Raw genomic sequence first — 20462 nt, 5'->3', positions numbered from 1 at the left:
TAACAGTTACTAAGTTGTAGTTTGGTAACTTGATTTTCTAGGAGAGACAGTGTCTTGTGTTCAAAAGTTAAATCAGTAATGGTGATTTAAATACTCTTGCCTTCAGGGTTCCAGGTTTTGGGGTATAGGCGCTATTCGTGCGTCTAAACGTCGTTCTGCCAAACGTCTCAGCCTGGCGCGATCGCTGGATGACCTTGACGTAAGTTCTTTTTCCTTCCTCACCCTTTGTGCTATGAATTTGAAACATGGAAAGTGTTTTTTCATTTTAATGCTCTGATGGTCTTCTGTCCTTCCCATTCTGGTTGGCCTGTATGTACAAAAATTACCTTATTAATGTGGACGTTTGAACCATACCCCCTCCCTTTTACACTTCAGCTTTTTTTTTCTCTTCTTTTTTTTAACCTCACATTTCCGTTGCCTTGAACTCTGTGTTTGCAAGGGGGGGCTCACAAAGTGGTCTTTGTGTAAGCTAGAGGCATGTTCCTGTTTGTTTGGTGTCACTAATGAGCGCTGCTGCACGATGGAATATCATGCTCACATTTTCTCATATTGTTTCTGAGGAACCCTCTTTCTGCGGTGGGTCTGTGCATGCACGTATTACTTAGGCACACTGATTCTGATTCATATTCACAAAACTACACACACACGTGCTCTTATGTCTTGTAATTGCTCCGAATGCACACAAACAGTTGCAAAAATGATCCAGAAAGTGGCAGACTGTATTGTGGGTCCACATAGGAACACACTTGCACTGGGCAGGATCCACATTGCACTCAAAACATCACACCACAAATCTGCTCCTCAGGAATGTTTCAACACACACTAAAGAGCGCTGTTAATAATAATAAAATGTTTACCCCAAGATGTCTTCCTTCTTTACTGTTAAGCTACTTTCTTAATCAGCTATAGGTTATAATACCCCACCTCCTACTTCGTCTCCTAATCCTCACTGTATGTTCACATGTACGAATCTGAGTAGCTTTTGTTTTTAAGCGAGGTTACAAACTTTTACCAGTAAAAAAAATGTAAAAAATTAAAAAGTTTATTTTTATTTTATTTCATAACTTCTTGTTGGCTCTTGTGCAAAGATTTCCTCACCATGCGTGGGTCTAACGGTGTGTTTCATTGTTTACTTTTTATGACTTACCAGAAATAGCTAATTACTTTGCATCAATCAAGAGTAAAATTGCCTCTGAGTATGCCATCACCCCTAGCAACTAAGACATCTCTTCTCTAGTACTGTTATGAGGTGTCTATTCCTGCTTGCTGTTAAATTTAAAAGGGGATGTTTTGAGCTGTCATATACTCTGCTTATACAAAATAACATTGGCTGAATAGAAAGGTAGGTGTTCTCATGCTTGAAGCAGTCTGTGAAAGTATCTAATCTCTTCCCCTTGTCTCTCAGCGTTAGTTTGATCTGTTACATTGTTTTGTAGATCTTTGATATCTTTGTTTATCATCTCTATGCTGGAGGGACCTGCAGTGGCACAAACAAAGAGAGGCAGGCTTAGGCTAGTCTCAGTTGGCTCAGTTAAATACAGCATATGTTTGATATGTCAAGTGTTGATTATCTACAGACAAGAGTACTACATGACTTCTGTTAGTAATTACATGCTATCTAAAAGATAACTATAGCTTCATTGTCTGAAAAATGAAGCCATTGTAAAAGAGCTTTTAAACTTGCATTCAAAACAGACAGCGGGCCTATTTGCTTAAATGCTAGTTTCAGGAGATTTCAAATAAAACAAGGTTTCATTTTGTAAATTAAGAGTCAGAAAGGCTCATTGACTAACAGCTTTTCAGTCTCAAGTAGTTAGTTTTCCTCAGTTTTGCACTCACATCTACATCGTGCCCATTACTCCTGGTTTTAAAACACCAGCAGTGCCACAGTGAAAATAATGAGTTGTGAGTATCACAATGAGATTTCACTAATTAACGGGTAATCTTATGGTGGCTGTGTCCATGTTTTATATATAATCTATGTAGGGACACTATAAAATGACAGAAAAATGGAATACAATGAAATGAAAAAATGTAACTTTGCTTGTTTTAAAATATAGGGCTCATTTTTTGTGCTATGCAACAATATAAAACAAAATGGACAGGGGCCCGTTTAACGATTCTTTTAACATCAGTGTGAGTATTTCCAACTGACGACATAAACGCCTGTAGCTTAAAGCAAAATATTGCTCATCCTTGCTTAAATTAGAGCTGAGCTTCATAACAGGTTTGTTTGTCTTTGTTTCATAATGTGCCAAATGTTTTCAGCAGGTGGCAGTTTAAGACCCAGACTCTGTTTTACAGAGCTGTGCTTCTACATGCAGAATGCAGTTTGCATAGGTCCTCCTTTAATAAGATGTCTATATGATGATATATAGCTGCATATATTGTTCAGCATTAATGGTGCCTTCACAAATGTGTGTTTTACCCATACCACATGCACTAATGCACTTCCACAGATCGAGCCGTATGATATCACTACTCTTTAGTCAGTAGGATGTGGTGTGTGTGATTTCCAAAAATCCCAAATTCAAATTTTCAGTGATAAAATCTGTTTTTAATCTGTAGTTTTAAGTCACGGTACTGCTATACATTTCAAATAATAAGAGTTTAGGGAATTTATGGTTTTCAGAGACTTTTGAGTGTGCACCTCGGGCTCTGCTCTGGATTTTAATTTCACAAGCTTTCATCTTGCAGTCATGGCCAGATATCAGGTTTTCTATAAGCAACTCTGTTCTCCTATAGCAAATTAAAGCCATCCAATGGCACTAATTTGGTTCTTATAGACTTACACATATGCAGAATTGGGTGATGCCTCTTAAGCACCAGATTTGGAGAATGACCTGTTCCGGAAATGATTTTTAGCATGGGAATCTTTGAAGAATGAAGTGAAATTTAAGGACTTGTTTCCCCCCTACTTTGAAGGTTGTGATCCCCTTCAGACACAGCAAGCTGATGCACTGTAGGAAACTCTTCACCTCAGAAGACTCTTTAACCTCCTAAGATCTGGGCTCTTCCACGGCATTTTTAATTTCTCTTTGATATTTGGGTATATTGGGGCCCGATGAATGTAAAAACAAAGAATTACCAGATTTTTTTTTTTTTACCTTATTTTTGTTTTTATGAAAAATTAGAGCCACATGTGAGGATATTCGTTTAAAATCTTGATAGAACAGTAGCAGTATAATGTCCTCATAAGTGGATAACAGGCCCTTATAGAGCAAAATTGAGTATTTTGGTCTAAATAACCCAAAATGTGATGTCCAGGTTAATACAGGGAGAAACTCCTGTCCAAGTGTTTGGTTTCTGCAGGATTTTCTATCCTATCACATACTTGTGTATAGTTGTGAAGGACTGTTCTCATAGCAAGCCTTTTCAGAAAACATACGATAAGCTCTTGTTCAGTGCATCTGGACTCACAAGGACACTGTGAGGCTCTTTACGAGTTCCCCCTCATGGATAACTTCTGTATGCGTTCTTTTGTGGGTGTGTCCATAACAATCTGAAACTGTGGGTGACACAGTGGCCAGAAATGAGCATACTTCTGGAATCTTTCCTCACACGGCTCTGACATGTCATAGTAGTAGCAGTATTGTTGCTTTTCAGTGCTTGCCTTCCTTCTTCACCAGAAGAAGAAACTGCTATATAACCCTGTGCTTGTGTATGTGGTAATTCATTTTTTTGCCCCTGCTGCTTTTCCCTTAGAGACTACTCCGATGCTAAGCTTTTCTTCGTGCTGAAGAGCGTCCTGTTTTGTACATCCTTGTATTATTTCTCATTCAGAGCCCCACTGCAACCCCCCACCCCCACCCCACGCACCCACACACATCCCACTGCTCCGGTGCTGTAAGCCTGTGTCTCACTCATCACACACTCAGCTGCAAACAGATGCTTTGCGCCCTCCACGCTCAGCAGACGACAGTGTGTTCAACTTTGCAAAGATGACACCATTAGCTGACTGCTGCGACTGTGCTCAATCTGACTATGTTCGGAGGTGTTGCGGCATTTGAGAACATCTGTTCCTGCGAGCCGTTAATGGTTAATGCGCGCCGTTTGATTCGGGTAAATTTGCTGGGGAAATTTGTTGCCTCTTTGCTCCGTGCCTGAAGTTTCTCCCTCTCCTTTCCTTTTAGGTGTGGAAACATTAGCGGCTCTTGTTTACATGATTGTGGGTAAGAGATGTATTCTGTGGGCGTAGCAGAAACCCAGACAGGGCATGAAGACACATAGACGGAGAGGGAGGTAAATAGAGAAGGAATGAGGAGGAATTCACAGCAAAGAGAGCGAGAGAGGGAGGGAGAGAGAAAACGAGGGGAGGGATATTGATAGAGAGAGAGAGATAGAAAAGAGAGAGGAACCGGCAGCAGAGGAAGAGAGGGGGAGCTTTTGAACTCTCAGTGGCTGTCAGGATTTTCGGCTCCTCTGCACGCTCTCTCCTCCCTCGCTCAGCTCTGCCTCTCTGCACTGCAAACACAGACTCGCACACGCACCGCGCGAGATCCAGTGGATGGACTCTCTTACACACACCAGGCGTGTGGAGCAGCGCTGAAGACGGGCAAAGCACACAGCGCCATACATGGAGCAAACTTTAACGCTCAACTCCGTAAGTCACAAAAATCCTGCCACGCGTGCTATTTTTGCCCATTTGGTGATGGCACCTTCATCTTTCACACTAGGGATATCTTGGCTGCCACACTGGTACTTCTTCTTTGGGCTCTTTGTAGCTCCTGTTGTAGCTTTCTGAGCAGCATACAGTGGTTAGCTTGTGTGGTCTGTCAGAGGAATGTTTTGACCAGTGCCAGCTGAGACTCCCATGTGCTGTGTGACACACACTACACTGCTGTATGCAGGAAAATGTGGCATTGCGTCTAGATCAGGATGCACGACGACTTTAAATTAGATGTCGTACTGAAAGAGTTTTGTTAAGTGACTCGGAGGCTTGTTATTGTAAACTGCATGGGGCCTTTTCAATGAAGTGCGCTCTGTTGCACTTGCCCCGAGAAATGACCCTTTCCGCAGCGAGTCGGCAGCACCGGGAGAAGTTCGATTGAGCTGAAGCGACGTTGAGATCCGGCGTCGTCGCTGTCGGATGGTATTAAATCGGCAGTGAATTCTCTGTAGCTTTTTATTCTGAGGGAGTCATCTAACAGCCACAGTTTAGTCTGAACTTGAAATGGTTGCCTGTGGTTTTACCTTGCCCTTATTTGCTTTGTGCAGGCATGTCTCTGCGTCTGATTCACCAGCCATCTCTATAACATATCTTTTCTAACACATTTCACAACTACTTTCTTTGGTAATGTGGAATCATACATGAAACTAAGCTTTAGTGACTAGTGATTTAGTCATAGATGCCATACTTCATTATGTAAATTTGTGCCCTATTTTTTTGGTTATTATTTTTTAATGCGGATGTTGGGAATTGTGAAGATGAGCAGGTACCGAATCTTCCTGTGAATTAGCAGTAGTGTAAGGAGAACACGACACACTTTTATGTCTCTGACATCACATGGCCAGCTCTGTTAGAGTGGGTGGACAGCTGTGCTCACGATATTTGTCCTTAGGCTACACACACACACACACACACACACACACACACACACACACACACACACACACACACACACACACACACACACACACAAAAAGCCAGCAAACAAAAATGGTGCATTAACACAATAAAAGTTATTTTGCTGTCCAGCTGCTCGGCGTTGGAATATGCAGCGGCCTTTAACCAGCTGAACAGATGTGGCTGCGGTTGCTGACTTTGCTGTTTGACCCAACTGTAACCACGGAAAATACCCGCTGCCTCACCATCTCTGAATGCAGGCGTACTGCTGCTCCACTCTTGGCTGTTGTCACACCAACATTATGACATCACTTAGCGACATTTGAGACTATGGGAGTTAAAAAAAAATTGTTTTTTTAGTTAACCACACAGCCCTTCATCAATGCCTGTTGATTTTGTATGCGTGAATCAGAACGCTCTGAAGCTCATACATTCCCCTCTCTCTGTTTACCTCACTCACTATTACTATTATTATACTTATCTGCTTCACTGAAAAGGAACCTACTGCCAAGGGTGTGGAGGTTATTCAATGAGGAACGACTCTAGAGCTGCCAGACTTTTTTTAACCTCCTTGGTAACAGTTGAAACATGTCTGGTGTACAGTGGACTGCTCGTTGTGTTCAGCTTTTTACCTCTCGCATGAAGCTCAGATAATGCCGGGGCATGTTTACTTCCCCTATGAGACGTTGAGCAAGGCTGCAGACAGGCTTGGAAAGTTAATATTGTTGGCATCTTTTTGGCCTTGTATTGGCACAAGATGATGCCGAACCAGGCCAAGGTCTTGTCAATATTACACTGTGGGAGTCATAAATATGGCCCACTGGTGAAGCCTAAACACTGACTTTACCTCTTAAACATTTTTTTTAACATCATCTTTCTCTGGTCAACATCAAATGTGGTATTTTCAAAGCCTGGTTATTGCCTGATCTTGTTATTTTTGGCTGTGTAAAATACCACTTATTACTCAGTTTGCAACCTACATGTGTTAGGATGTTTCCAAGAAAAGGTTAGCCAAATTATGTAGTGCTAGATCATTCTCATATTGTGTAGTAAAGTTGACTTACTGTACCCTTTCTCGTTGTTTTCCTTTTTAAAATGTGTATATTGTTGCAGTGGTGGATGCCCAAGTTAAATATGGCCAGAGTATTGAATAATTAGGTCAGGGTACATACAAGTAACCTCGGTGAGTCAAAAGCTCAGGCTTCAGGCCCCTATAAAATTCCCAGTTTGAGAAAGTTTTTCAACTCTTGGCTCTCACTGATGTCACAGAGAGGGGGAAATCCCTAATATGGTCATCTTCAGAGCACAGCTTTTCTAGTTAGGAGGGGCAGCCAATCAGAAGAAAGTCTTCCAATGATGGCTGCATCAAGGCCCAGTATAATATAAATAAAGATTATTTTGAACTGGCAGTCATGCAAAGCTGCTCCAGTAGATGCAGTTAAATGATGATGGTAATTGTTTTTATAGGTCACCGTCACCTTTAAACAGAAACTGACTGATTGTTTTCAAAACAGAAATAACTGTCTGACCTATTTGTAATTTCACATTTGTGAGCTTTACCATACATCCTTACAATCTAAAGGACATCTTATAGCTGCTAGGCCTGAGTGATAAACATTGGACCAACTTGCCTTCACTTCTTTCCCATTTCACTAAAGTGGCTTTGGGTTCCCAGCATGACCAAAGGGATTAGACAGAGGGGTTTAAGGTCAGTAGGACTTAAAGAGGAAGTAAAGAATTATGCTACTTCTTGTATTCTGCAACATATGGCCTTGTTACATTTCCAGATGGCAAATAGTATTAGTATAATCTTATCGTCATAAAACAAATGTAGCCATACACCCAGACTTTTCAGAAAACTTAAAAAAAATTTTTAGTTTGGTAAAAAACTGAAGGGACTGTGAGCTAATTATAGGTGTCTGGTTTCAGGTTGGAAAGTCCATTTCTGGTGGTTTTTCTTTCTTTCTTTCTTTTTGTGGAAAAGAAAGGGAGCAGCAGGAGGGTGTGGTCGCGTCTTATGTGGTTTACTCACCTCCAGCCCTCCAGGCTCATGTGTACACAGCCCTTTCACTGTGATAATAAACTGCTGTGGGAAAGGTCCTGATCACTGGTTTTGGTTGCCTTCTCTGAAGTTGGTCTGTTTTTGTGGAGTTCAGCTGTGAATTGTAAATCGAAAGGCTTCTCATTTGTTGCTTATTTTGTATGCGGCCCTGCTTTAACACTGTGTTACTTTACAACAAATAGAGTTGAAGTCATGTTTTCATGTATGCTTTTAGGCTTGGTGGTCAGACCATTTTCACACATGATGGCAACCTGTGTAATTAATTTTATTACATTTTCATCATTACACAGTAGCTCTGAATATGAGAATGCAATATCATGCATGAAACTCTATTTATCTCGACTATAAGCCAGTTGATGATCTAATGGTTAAGAATAAAACAGGTCATTGCTTTCATTGCAATTGTGTGCCTGTTTGGTTTAAAGGCCTCGTGTCTAAATCAAACAGTACTTTCAGTAGTGAGAACTGATCTGACAACACAATTCTGACCATCTAACGAGTAGAGCAAAAGCAAAGCAGTAGAGTAAACACATCCATTTTGAGGAATGCTAGAAGTACCTTTCAGCTTTTTAAAAAATAGCAACAAGCGCACAAGCACACGAGTCGCACCACACAAACCATACAAATGCCAGTTTAATCCAGACAGAAGCAGAGCTTTACCCATCTGCTCTGACTAACCTGTAATTATTGAGGAACAGGCAATAGATTACTGCTGATCATTGGGATTAAGAGATGAAACGCAGCGTACTGACGGTCTCTTCCATGTAAATCACTCATACAAGTCTTTGAAGAGATAATTTGTTTACTAAATGGAAACTAAGTGGACCCTTCATGTGGCTAATAGCCAAAGGCCAGACATGTGACATTTCAGCAGCATTATACTGTTATGGATTGTTATCTGTTTAAATAAGAAATCGTTTCACTTAAACTTCCCAGAGGTCAGTAGCACAATGGAAATGTTGGCTTCCTACTCACGCTGGAGGATGAAGTGATCTTTGTATGCATGAATAACACAACAAGCTTAGATCTAAATTTCTAAATGACATTTACAGTATCTTCAGCATGTTTTTTTTTCCATGTATGTTTTTGTTTTGTGTTTTAATCTAAATTATTTCTGTGGAATAAGCAGATGGCGAGATGAGATGAGAGTCTTGATCAAAAAGACGATGCTTTTATTCTTTTCCACTCCTCTGTTAGTATAATGGAATAATTACACATTAACAGAGACCTTTTGCTGTAATGGTTTTGCCAAGTTTATATCTAGAAATAGTGGGGAAGAAAACCAAAAAACATTTTATTTTTGTCAAATTCAAATGCTGAATGGTTTGAGCGGTGTTTTTAGCGATGTCACATGCCTTCTAACGTCATGCAAGAATCAACAAGTTTCAAAACTGTCACTGTAAAATCAAAACTAACCAAGAACACGTGAAGCTCAGTTGGATCACAAGTCCAGCCTTCTTTTCTGGGCCTTATATGGCAAATAGCATTACTCAACAGTGCATGACATTAAGTCACAAATATGACTGTTTGCTCTGTACAAGTCATCAAATATCTTCTTCTCTGAAGGGTCTGAGTGTGGTTTCACAATCCTTGAACCACAGACATAACAGCGATACCAGATCGTACGAGACGGTCATTGTGTTCGTGTTTTTCCCATTCCTGCCCCTTTTGCATCACATAACCATGCTGACCTCATCAGATCCTCGCTAATTTGATAAGACGGCCTTGCAGATTTGTCGTGACAAATAAGATTATCACAGTAAAAACATTGGATCCTCTAAAAATCAAACACAGTGTTGCCTGTCAGGAGTTTCATAATTTTCCAAATCAGTCCCTTTCCTTGTCTCCCTACACTCCTTGCATGTTTGGAAAAGAGATGTCTTCCCTCTTATCAGCTGCCGCACCCTCAACCTCCCTCCCTCAAAAGGAAGTTGCCTTCATGCAAGGCGCTTTCTGATGTTATTTTCAGGGAATAGTTTGTCGGAAGCCACAGATAGCAGGCCTAGATTATTTTCCGTCTTGGGTCAGGGTTGGTTGTTTGAGAACTTACCATGCAATTAGTCTTGTGACAAGCAGCACTTATTGCTGTTGTAAAGCCTGTCTAGAAATCTTTCGTGTGTTGATTGAATTAAGTAGAAGCTCAGCACTCACACAAAACCTATTCACTTTGTGGCAGCAGACGGCTTCTTCAGTTGTGAATGCTGAAGCAAAGAACAGAAAAATGCCCTTTCTCAAGGCATTTTAACATGCTTTGTTCTTGTTGTGTGCTGAGACGTGCTCACCTGGCCGCAGAAGGTTTTCCGCCCGAGGGAGGTCAAAGGGCAGGAATAGACTTAAAGGGCTGAGGAGGGCTGTTCTGTGTCCTTTGTGACAGGAGCTATGGATGACTCAGCTCTGCACCAAAAATAGCTTCTAATTACTGCATGACAGATTTTATCCTTGCTTTAAAATAGAGTCCCACTTATATTGGTTTTTTTCATGCCATTGCTGATTTCTAGGGAGCAAAAAAGTTCCTGATATCTCTCTATGTGCAAATATTCTTGTATATACTGTATTTGCTCTCACGACAATGAGAGAATCTGGTGGCTCTGTTAAGTTCTTGTCCACTTAGAAGAAAATGCAAAATGACTGATCAACTTCACCCTATGTTGAAACATTTTTATCCTGATAGGAGTGGTCTCTTCTAGAACCATAATGATATATTGGCATGCCAATATATTGGTCGATATTAGCGGTTTTGTAATATGTGTAATTGTTGTCTGTTGTGGTTGTATTGAGAGTGTCCATGTGAGGATAGATAAATGACGACTGCAGAACAAATCTACCTATGGGTACAAAAAAAGGAACCTGAAACTGTTTGGCGATAGATGGGTATCTGTATTTATGATGGACAAATTCTAAAATTAAAAATGTAAAAAAAGAGATGGGAGACGCACCCTTTAACCAGATTATGAGTATTGACATTCCATTTGTACACCAGAGAACACTCTATGGCTTGCTGTAATAACAAAACAAGATTATGTTTAGACCATATTATAAGGATTCCTAACTAGCTACACATACCAAATGTTTAAATCGGATTTTGTATTTGTTAAGTAGTTTGTTATTTGGGGTTTCACTTGCCCAATAATGTACATTTATTTAAGAAGAATAGAAGTTCATACATTTCAGTCAAATAAGGCAACAAATAGGGGAGCCTCATGTCACACCATAAATTTCTAGGTAATATAAAAATCTCATATCATGACATCAATGATAAATCAATGTCATGCATTTATGTTTGCTAGTGCCCACAACAATGAGACAAGCCCAGACATGTCTGAGAATGAGAGGCCTTTGTCAGCCTCCGGTGACAATTTAGGACTGAAAAAAAGGAAGCTTAAATAACCTTAAATAATAAACTATACTCTGCAAAAAGTAAACTGTAAAATGTTTTCACCAGCTGAGTCGAAAACACAATGTTGACTCAAATCAGGCTATGATGGCACATGATGAAGAGAGGTGCTACTAGCTGGTGATGTTACTCAAATGTTCAGTATTTGTTTTTGTTTGTAAATGTATGTAAATGTCATATGTCATCATTTCTTTGAGATATTGCAATCTCATGTCCCACTGCTAGTAACGATGAATGAGGGAAGGCGCTATAAGCATTATTTATACTGGCTAGCAAAGGTTGACTCACTTAGTTTATGGTTTCAATCGCTATTTTTAAGATTTCCTGAATACAGAATGAAACTTATAATTTTGGGTGATTTTATGTAATCCAGCCCTTGCTTGGTTTAAAACAGCAGCCAGAATACCAAACTCAAGACATTAAAAAAGAGTCCGATAAACCATTTTCACGCTGCCTACGTCCATATTATATTATACAGTTTCTAGTTCTATCCTTCCAAAAACAAACAAAAAATAAGAGTAAATTTAAAGTAAGATGAACTGACAAAGAGTTGTAAACAATGCCAGAACACTTTGAAGGTATACAGATGGCACTTTTATGTTGGTTTCTCTATTCATCGAACAACTCTGCTGGATAAACTGTGCAATACCACAATTTTTACATTGTCCCAACATAATTCTTTACATTATGTTTTGTAAACTAAAGAGCAAGCACAAATGCTGACATCAGTAAGATAGACAAACCCTCTCCAGCTGACATATCAGCGTGGCTTTACATGAAAGCGTACACATTGAGCCTTTTAGTTCTGCACTACAGTGTAAAGTACAAGAAGGTACTTTCATCTGCTCTGTTATTTCCCGTGGGGTTACCATAGCGGATGGATCCGCATATTTGATTTGGCTCAGTTTTTACACCAGATGCCCTTCCTGACGCAAGCCTTCCATTTATCCGGATTTGGGACCGACACAAGGACACAAGGACTACACTAGCTTGTGATATCCTGAGGTTGGGTTTTGTGTCTCCACCATCATACCACTAAAGTATACAGAGAGATTATTGTGCTCAAACCTTACAGCCCAAATCTTAGTTGTTTGAGACGTTCCTGGAGCTGTGTCAGCCCAGTCTAAAATCATAACAATTTTCACCTGTGAGCAGCTTGTCTTATACATCTCCCTTTTTTCTTTAAATTTCTGGATAAAAGCAAGCTCTAGTAAACAGATTTATTAAATTACGGGCAGACATTGTTGCAAGATTTTTTTTTGTGCAGAATCCTTTCAAAAGATCCAGTTTAAAGCACAGTTTGTTTGTTTCTTTGGGAAGTGTGAAGTGCACACCAGATGATGCAAGGCTTTGTTCAGACCAGTAAATGCAGTTCCCACATTCACTTCAGGAAGACAACTTCATTAATGCAGAGGGCATACTTACGTAGCAAGCTCTGGCAGGAAAAAAAGGACCATATTTACAAAAAACTTAACTAAGTGACATTACGTGTAGTTGTTTTGCTACAACTTACAGCGAGAGGCTGTTTCTCTTAGATAAATGAAGGTGCAAATTCCTTGTGGATTAGTTTGGAGCAAATTGGTAGGTCTTGGAAGCATGCACTGCGTGGGTGTTTTGCTGCTGCATCGGTTCACAGTACCAGGTGCTAAAAGCCTGGGTGAAACAGGATATAAATTGTAGGGTTTGTGATTAAATAAATTCACTCTAAGCCTGTTAAGGCAGTGACTGCTTTGAAACAACAATTCAACAAATGGATACACAGATTTTCCGGGATTTGCACTTTAAACACATTGAAACGCAGGATTGATAATAACATACCAACCTGGTGCGTGTGGCACTGAATGGGGTAAATGGGGTAGTTTCATTTGCATTTGAGTTAATAAACGCAGCTGAAGATGTGCATGATCTCAAAGCAGATTCATCAACATGTGCTGCTTTTTATCTCCTGCCTCAAGATGCCTGCAAAGATTTAAAATGCAGAAGAAGGAGCTTTTGGCACAGCATAAAGCAGCTATGGGCAACAGGTACTGCTATGTTGTTGTTGTTTTTTTCTCATAGCAGACTGACACATTGAGTAGGTTTTCTTTAGTCTGAACATCTACTAAGACAGCCTTAAGCTTCCTGTCTGACAGCATGTCAAACCTGAGTTTGACTGCTTCTGAAACTTTTTAAAAAAACCATGCCAGGTGTGTGGAGGTTAAAACGCACAACTCAGGTTTTGATACTACAGGAAGTGATATATGTGTGTATATGTGAGAGAAAGGAAGGAGAAACCCAAGATGTGCATTCTAGTCTATTTGAAACAATACTCAGCAATTTCTTTCCCTCATTTCTATTTGTTTTTAAATGCATTTACATACATGAGCGCACACCCACTCCAGATATCCACAAGAATGCCACTACCATCCCTAACCCCAAACCCAAATAATCAGCACAGCCATTCAAATTAGATGTTTAACTTCCAAAGCGATCGAGCATGCGGAAATTTAATAAAGAGGAGAAATCTACCATGCAAACCAAGCTGTTAATGTTGCTGAAATGAGTGGATGAGATACAGTGTCTATTAAGTCCAACAAATGCTAGGTCATTTGCCGCGGGAAAACCTCAGAATGAGCAACTCCTGCTTTAAGAATAATAGCGGGTCTAAAAACAGTCGACATGTTGATTGTAGAGATTTGCCAGATATGTGGAGGCACAGTGTTGCAGCAGAGCAGAGAGGAGTGATGGCAGATTTGAAGGGGAAAAAAAATCTTTTTCTGGTACACGAGCTTTAATAGCCAGCAGAAAAAGGCCAGTTGACACGGCTGCTATTTGAAGTTTAAGAATAGCGCTCTGTCACAGCGGATAATGAAGCTTAGGGTTCGGCTTGTGGACTACAAACTTTTATTTTGATTAAACAAAATTCATATGGTCTCAATTTGAGCTGACTGGGTCATTCTTGTCTCTCTTTTTTTTTTTCTTGAGTGAATTGAGAGCGAGAGGGAGCGAGTGCCCCGGCTGGAAACAAAAGAGGGGGAAGGCCGGTGTGGTTTTCACATAGCGAGCGCGTGTTTTTGCAAGGGGTATAAAAGGGGGTTAATTCATCTGATTCCTTCATGCCACTGTGGCAGAGGCTGTATGTATTGTCAAGCGGGTTGCCGTAGCAACAGCTGCAGAGTAAGGAAATCTTTCTTTCCTCTCTTTGCCCCCCCCCCCCCCCCCCCCCCTCTTTCTCTCGCTTTCTCTCTCTCCCTCCCTCCAGTACCTTGTCAGATTTCTTCCTCATCCTCCCTCCCTTATTCCCTCTTCCCAACTTGTACAAACATGCTTCGCAAAGTTTTGGGTGGGGAATGTTCAGGTATGCGTTCACACACACACACACACACACATATTCTGTCTGCGTGCCGCTGGTGTTGCAGACTAGGGAACAATGAGTCTCAAAAAGAGACTTTCCTTCAAGAGGACTTGGAACTTCAACACTGTAAGTAAACAGTGGCTTGCTGGCCGAATCTCCTCTTCCTCTCCTGTGTGAAATGAGGAGACTGCTTGTGTTCACTCAGCTGTTTTTGTCATTAATCTCCCTCTTTGTCGCTCTTCGCACTCTCTCAGTCAGAACAGCTGTTTGAAGCGGCAGGGACTTGTCGGCTGTTTTGTTTTGTGGAGTGCTGGAATTGGCCATTATTTGTGTTAAAGTTTAGACCAGGCTTTTTGTACAGAAGTGTGAGGAATTTCTGGAAAGGCAACGTCTCGACCCAACTTTTTGAGAGCAGAGAAGTGCCTAAACAAGCTCAAAAGATAAAAGAAGTTACTTTTTAAACATGTGAAACACACTCTGTGAGAGGTGATAGCGAGTGTGATTAACTAGGTGTTAATGGAGTTGGTCCTTCAACCATTTCACACTGATAAAAGTTTCAGTTGTGGTAGATCACAAACAAAGATCTGTCGGTTTGATCCTCTACGTTCCTTCAGCATGTGGTGTCTTGAGATGCCAGACTGTATGGTGTGGGGGGCTGTACCCGAGTAAAGCTGAAAGAGTGGTTTCCAGCTGGAGAGCCAGATCGTGCTTTGTTTAGAGCCAGCAAGCTCGCCATGACTTCAGTTGTGATATTGGCCATTTGGTTGACAGACTTGCAGCTTTTTAGGGGAATTCCATTTGGGAAATGGGGTATTTTCACTTTTGACTCTATAAAAGGGATCAAAGAGGGCCTGCAGTGCTACTGCGCCACCCACAGTGCTCTTGCTGGTCACCAGAGGTGTCAACACAGGAAGGAGGTGTTACTGACTAGAGGTGCCAGGGTCATCACTTTGGCCTCATTGTTAGAGACTTGTGGGCAAGGAAGCAATAATGAGTTGGAAAAACACAACACACTGACATGTGTGCTTGTGTGTGGTCTAACTCCAGCAGCAGATATCAATTTCGCTTCTTATCTTGCCAACTTTTAGAAGTACACATTTGTACATCTGTCTTTGTATTTGACAAAAAGCTTTTAGATAATAAGTTAGTTTATTCATGTATGGAACCACTTCTGCAGAAATCATTATATTTAAAAAAAGGAACAAGCTGAACAGCCACATATTTGGTGAACCCAGTATCTTGAATCAGATTTTTGACCTCTTGGTTTAGACATGGATGAGATTACAACTCCACTGACTAATCAGCAGGCCAGTATTACTGGCTGATATTAGCTATTTTTTGATCTATTGTTGTTTTCATTATAACTTCTAATGAAACTTTTTGAAATAAGGAAGCGATTGGGAGAAAATATCCTTCAATCATGTTATACATAGTTGCATAGTCTGCCCACCAGAGAACACTCTGCACCTTCCCTGTTAAAAGAATGCCGCAAAAACCAGCTGATCTGAGGTGAGTTGAGCAGAGAGTGTATATAAGTAATTAACTAAACATCCAAATTTTGGGAAAATCTGTTGATGTTTTAAGTGTCTGAAAGAAAAACAAATATCAGCCAGTATATAGCAGTTTTAAACCACCAAATATCGGTATCTGTCTTAAAAATTCTATATCAGTCATGCTCTAGATGACATGAAAATGTGGGCAGAGCTTCCGAGTCTGTAAAATGAGACCAGTGCAAACCTTCATAAGTTCTAATGGCCAGCAGGGGGGTGACTCTTCAGCTTGCAATAAGAAGTGCAGTTGTATAAAAATGGGAAATGCATGTGTGGAAAAACGACACACATGCTTGCATATGTGTAACATCAGTAAGCACTTTCCTGAACAGTTTATGTTGTCAATAATTAGTTTCCACTCATAGCACATTAACACTAAGCTGTATCAAGTAAAGTGCACTCCTATTTACAATAAAACTGAGCGTAAAGCAGAGTATGCTGTAGGGTGGAACTGCTGTGTGATTAAAAGGGGTAGGAAAGTAAATTGACAGGCATTTATGTCTTCATTATACTTTAAGTGACCACAAGTCCGATTTGGTTTGCTTGGGTCCGAGTGACATAAACTTCGTCATCACACTGTGAGCCTGAGGTTCCTGTGGATGTCCGTTTGACCACGTGGACTTTACATTACAATGCTTCGACCTCAAAGATGTATAATAAGTATGACTAATCAGGTTGTGGTGTCTGTTCGTGCCGGCAACAGCGTATAATCAAGACTTAACATAGCAGTTATTTTTGCATGCAATGCCTCTATCTCGGTTTAAAGTTCGCTGTCTGGGACCTTTCTACCTCGTGAGCCACAGCTAACCCCCAAATCACTGATGTAAGAACTGCGTAAAGAACAGAGTCATTCGACTTCTCAGTGAGTTACTCTCCTCCTCGCTCGTCACATCCGGTTTTCAGACCATCAAAATGTGGCTAAACGTTCAACTTTGCTGATGAACGTTTGGTGGTTGAAGGTGGTTATGGCACAGTGATGCAGTCTGTGTATTTTTGGGACGATCGCATAGACAAAACAAGACATTTGAACCCACCGCCTTGGGCCTTGGAAACGTCTTTATTTTGACAACTCGCTGTTCCATTTCAAAATATGATGCGAATTTTAATTAATTTGGATAATAATTTATAATGTGGCTGTTAGTCAGATAAGATCAAATAATTGGGGTTTTGCAACATTTGAGTTTATTTGGGTGCTTTAAGACATTTAAGACTTTTCTGTCACTGGGATAAATCTGTCATGATTGTGGTTGGAACCAGGAGATTGCAACAAATGTCACAAGCGAGTGATTTACGCTGCTCTCCCACTTTTTGTGTAATTTCTGCTCTTGCACAACATGGATAGTTATCTAATTTGTCATCCATATAGATGTGAGTATTGAAGCACCGAGAATAGCTAAAATGTTAATTCTGTTTTCAGTATTTAACCTTTTGTTTGGTCAAAACCAAAATTCACGTCACAGTTTTTTTTTGGGGGGGGTTTCCCCTTTTTTTCTTAAACTGGACTCCAGCTGTGGTGCACTATATATTTAAGGTTTGAGGTTTAGCTGTTTTTAGACCCATAGGAACAGACAGATGGAGTGGGTGTTCTCTCTTTTCTCTCTTTCTTCTGTTTTGGCTTCACGTTGGTCCTCATCCTACCCACCCATGATTACTGTACACATGCAAGCCACCACACAAGGGGTGGCTTTTTTGGGTGTTGACGATTTAGGGGTTGGACTCAGCAGCGGCAGAGTTGTAAAGAAGGCTGTGATGGACAATTAGTGGTTTAGCGGTCTATGTCTGATAGAGCTTTTACATGTGGTCATTCCCAAAATGGAAACAAGCCGTCACGTCGGTGAGCATGACCGATCCCCCTAGTCTATGTGCATAAAGTGAATAGGTTGCCATCTGAGGTTGTGCTGAAGCTGACTGATTTAAAGCTCCTAATTGAAAAATAAGAGTTTATACAATGAGTATAATCAGAGTGGGGGGACAAAAACAGTCGACGTTCATTGTTTTCGTTGTTTATGTCACTCCTCTTATGATATTACAGCTCCACAATACAGAATTACGTGAGTGTACCAAAGCACAAAGTCTATTTGCTGCTGAAACCAAAGCTGGAGCGTGGCAATAAGAGCCTTGTTAAGTCGTATTTATCAGCTCTGAGTATTCACACTTTGAAGTGGCAGCTCAGAAAACACTCCTCTGGAAATAGTGCCTCCTTTTCAGATGAATCCTCCAACGCATGCTTTTTTTTCTTCTTTTTTTGGAGTTTTCTTGGACAAAGCCCTAAGATTCTGCCTCTCATATCCTCCCCTGCATGTAAATATATATTTATGCAGTGGCTCTCCAGTTTGCACGTTAAATCTTTCTTTATTAGTGGGGTTTACACAAGCCTAACGCCGAGGCAGTGATTTTAAATTGAAGTATTGCCAAGTTAATATTCACTTATCCATGTTAAGCTCAGACATGGGTGGTGTTTTTATTGAGCCTTATTCTCTGGCTGTAATTACACTCCAATTAGGGCTCTGAGTACAAATGATTTCCATTGGGATAAATAATATGTGGATTAATTCACAATCAATTCATCTTGCTTTGTCTCAGCTGAAAATGTGAAGATGGTCAGTCAAACCAGTAATCAGCTGGGGATTCCTAATGATAATTTCTCTCAATCTGCTTTCAGTGTATGGGTTAGTTCCTGCAGCTCTACATAAACAATAATAATAATGGATTGGATTTATATAGCGCTTTTCAAGGCACCCAAAGCGCTTTACAATGCCAATTCTAAACTTCTAAAAAGATGTCCGTGCCCAGTAGGGGAGCTTGTGTCATTTGCCTTTCTTAGGGACATCTACACATGCATAAAACTGCCACTCTCCAAATTAGCAAGTGAAAAGCTCATCGTTAAGCAGTCTGCCTTGATGACTCCTGATCCTGTGACTGCAGTTAGCAGGAATGCGCACGTTAGTTCAGAGCTGTGGGTGGGGTACCAGTGTGGAGGTGTGAACAGCTGTCCGTGGTACGGGGGTCGAGATCCACCCACATAAAGTAATTGTGTAAGCTCCCCCAAGGTCCAACCCTTTCCAAGCAGCACACTCAGTTTTACTTACAAACCAGGAGGACACACAGCTCACAGGGATGCCTGAATGGACAGTGCTACCAGCACAGCATTCAGCCTCTTATGTCTGCGCAGGAGGTCACGAGGGCAACTTCTCACTCATGTCTCTCTTTGTTCTCTTCCAGTCTGCTGCTTCATCAGATGGTGGTAAGTGCAACTCTTTTTTTTTTAATGAGAGTGTGGAGAGGAATTCAATCTGTGTGCTTATGAATATTTACAATCTTAAAACTGAAGTCTTTTTAGCATTCATCGTTTGGTTCATTTTTGTTGTTTTTATTTCACATTTTATATTCCGCCCTCAACACAGAACTTTGTAGCTGCTCAATAAAGTGACCTAATAAAAAGTCTTTTAGCAAGCATGATGTATTCACTGTAGGCAGCATGCCTCGTTAACAAATGTTGTTTACCCAGCGTGGTTGGGTTGCTTTCATGGCTAAGCTTGGATGCTGTCTGGTCTTCCCTTTCATAGCAGTTTTAACAGCGCTTGCTAACAGGCTGACCGAGGCTGTGTTGAGGAGTGCAGCTCCGCTTCTTTCACCGTTGATGTGGATCAGACATGCACGGCTGTTTGCTTTCTAAAGCTGTCTCATTAGCTGAGCAGCCAACAGTGTAGTAAACATAGGCCCTCAGTCCTAATACAATAAGCCAAGTCCAAACAAATAGCTTGTCAGAAAACCTCAGACCAGGACTCATTTGACCGTACTGTTAAAATAAATATGTTTACTCATAATTTATGGAAAACTAGTCTAATTTTAATTGGACATCTACTTTAACTAGGATGTGGTGTAGGCTTGAAAGGTCATACAGAGGCCACCTTATGTTTCTTTCCATTTGAAATGGGAATTTCCGAGTTCCCAGTCAGAATTTTCAATGGGAGCAACAGCCTCAAGTGGGACTTCCAACTCAGAAAGTCATACCTCCATTCCAGACACCTAGGAACCCATGAGTGACATCACTTCCCAGTTAGGTTGTTCCAGCTGTAATGTTAAAAAAAAGAAAAAGGAAAAAAAAACCCATTTGTTTTGGTTCTTAGCACCACAGAGCCTGGTATTGCTAACAATACAGCATAGTACTTTTTTTGTGTGCTTAAAAACAGCACGTCCTTGGATAGAGACTTCAGTGGTCTGCATATGGCAAATTTAGTGAGTCACAAATACACAACAGTGGCAGAAAGGATTAAAGGTTTTACAGGTTTACTACTGTTTACATTCACTGCTACTATCTTAGATTGTTAGCTAGCCGTGGGTGGTGCTGCCCTGACTTAACAAATTCAGACGGTGTTCCACATTCAGATTCCAACTGAGAACTTCCAGCTTATTTTGGAAGGACCCATCAGAGCGGCACCATTGAGCCCGACTTAACAATCCAAGATGACGGCTGTGCTTTTAAACATTGGTAAAGCAGTTTGTGCTGCTGTACTATTTGTACGTTTGCAGTCAGTACAACCACTGTTGTGTAT

General features: G+C 40.7%; 1 protein-coding gene across 3 annotated transcripts in view; it reads left to right on the top strand.

The window, feature by feature from the left end:
• The window catches only part of LOC102783667 (regulator of G protein signaling 12), a 44963-nt gene that overhangs the window by 5177 nt on the left and 19324 nt on the right, over positions 1-20462 (top strand). For all 3 annotated transcript variants that reach the window (XM_087837196.1, XM_006807724.3, XM_006807725.3), the window contains exons 3-4: positions 107-199; positions 19129-19150. In XM_087837196.1, the coding sequence (XP_087693322.1) occupies positions 107-199; positions 19129-19150 (115 nt within the window). The remainder of the gene's footprint in view (positions 1-106; positions 200-19128; positions 19151-20462) is intronic.

This window comes from Neolamprologus brichardi, chromosome 3, assembly GCF_056152115.1.
Source record: "Neolamprologus brichardi isolate AB-2024 chromosome 3, ASM5615211v1, whole genome shotgun sequence".
Classification (NCBI taxonomy): domain Eukaryota; kingdom Metazoa; phylum Chordata; class Actinopteri; order Cichliformes; family Cichlidae; genus Neolamprologus; species Neolamprologus brichardi.
The sequence above is the reverse complement of the archived record's forward strand: the minus strand, read 5'-3'. Positions and strand labels throughout refer to the sequence as shown.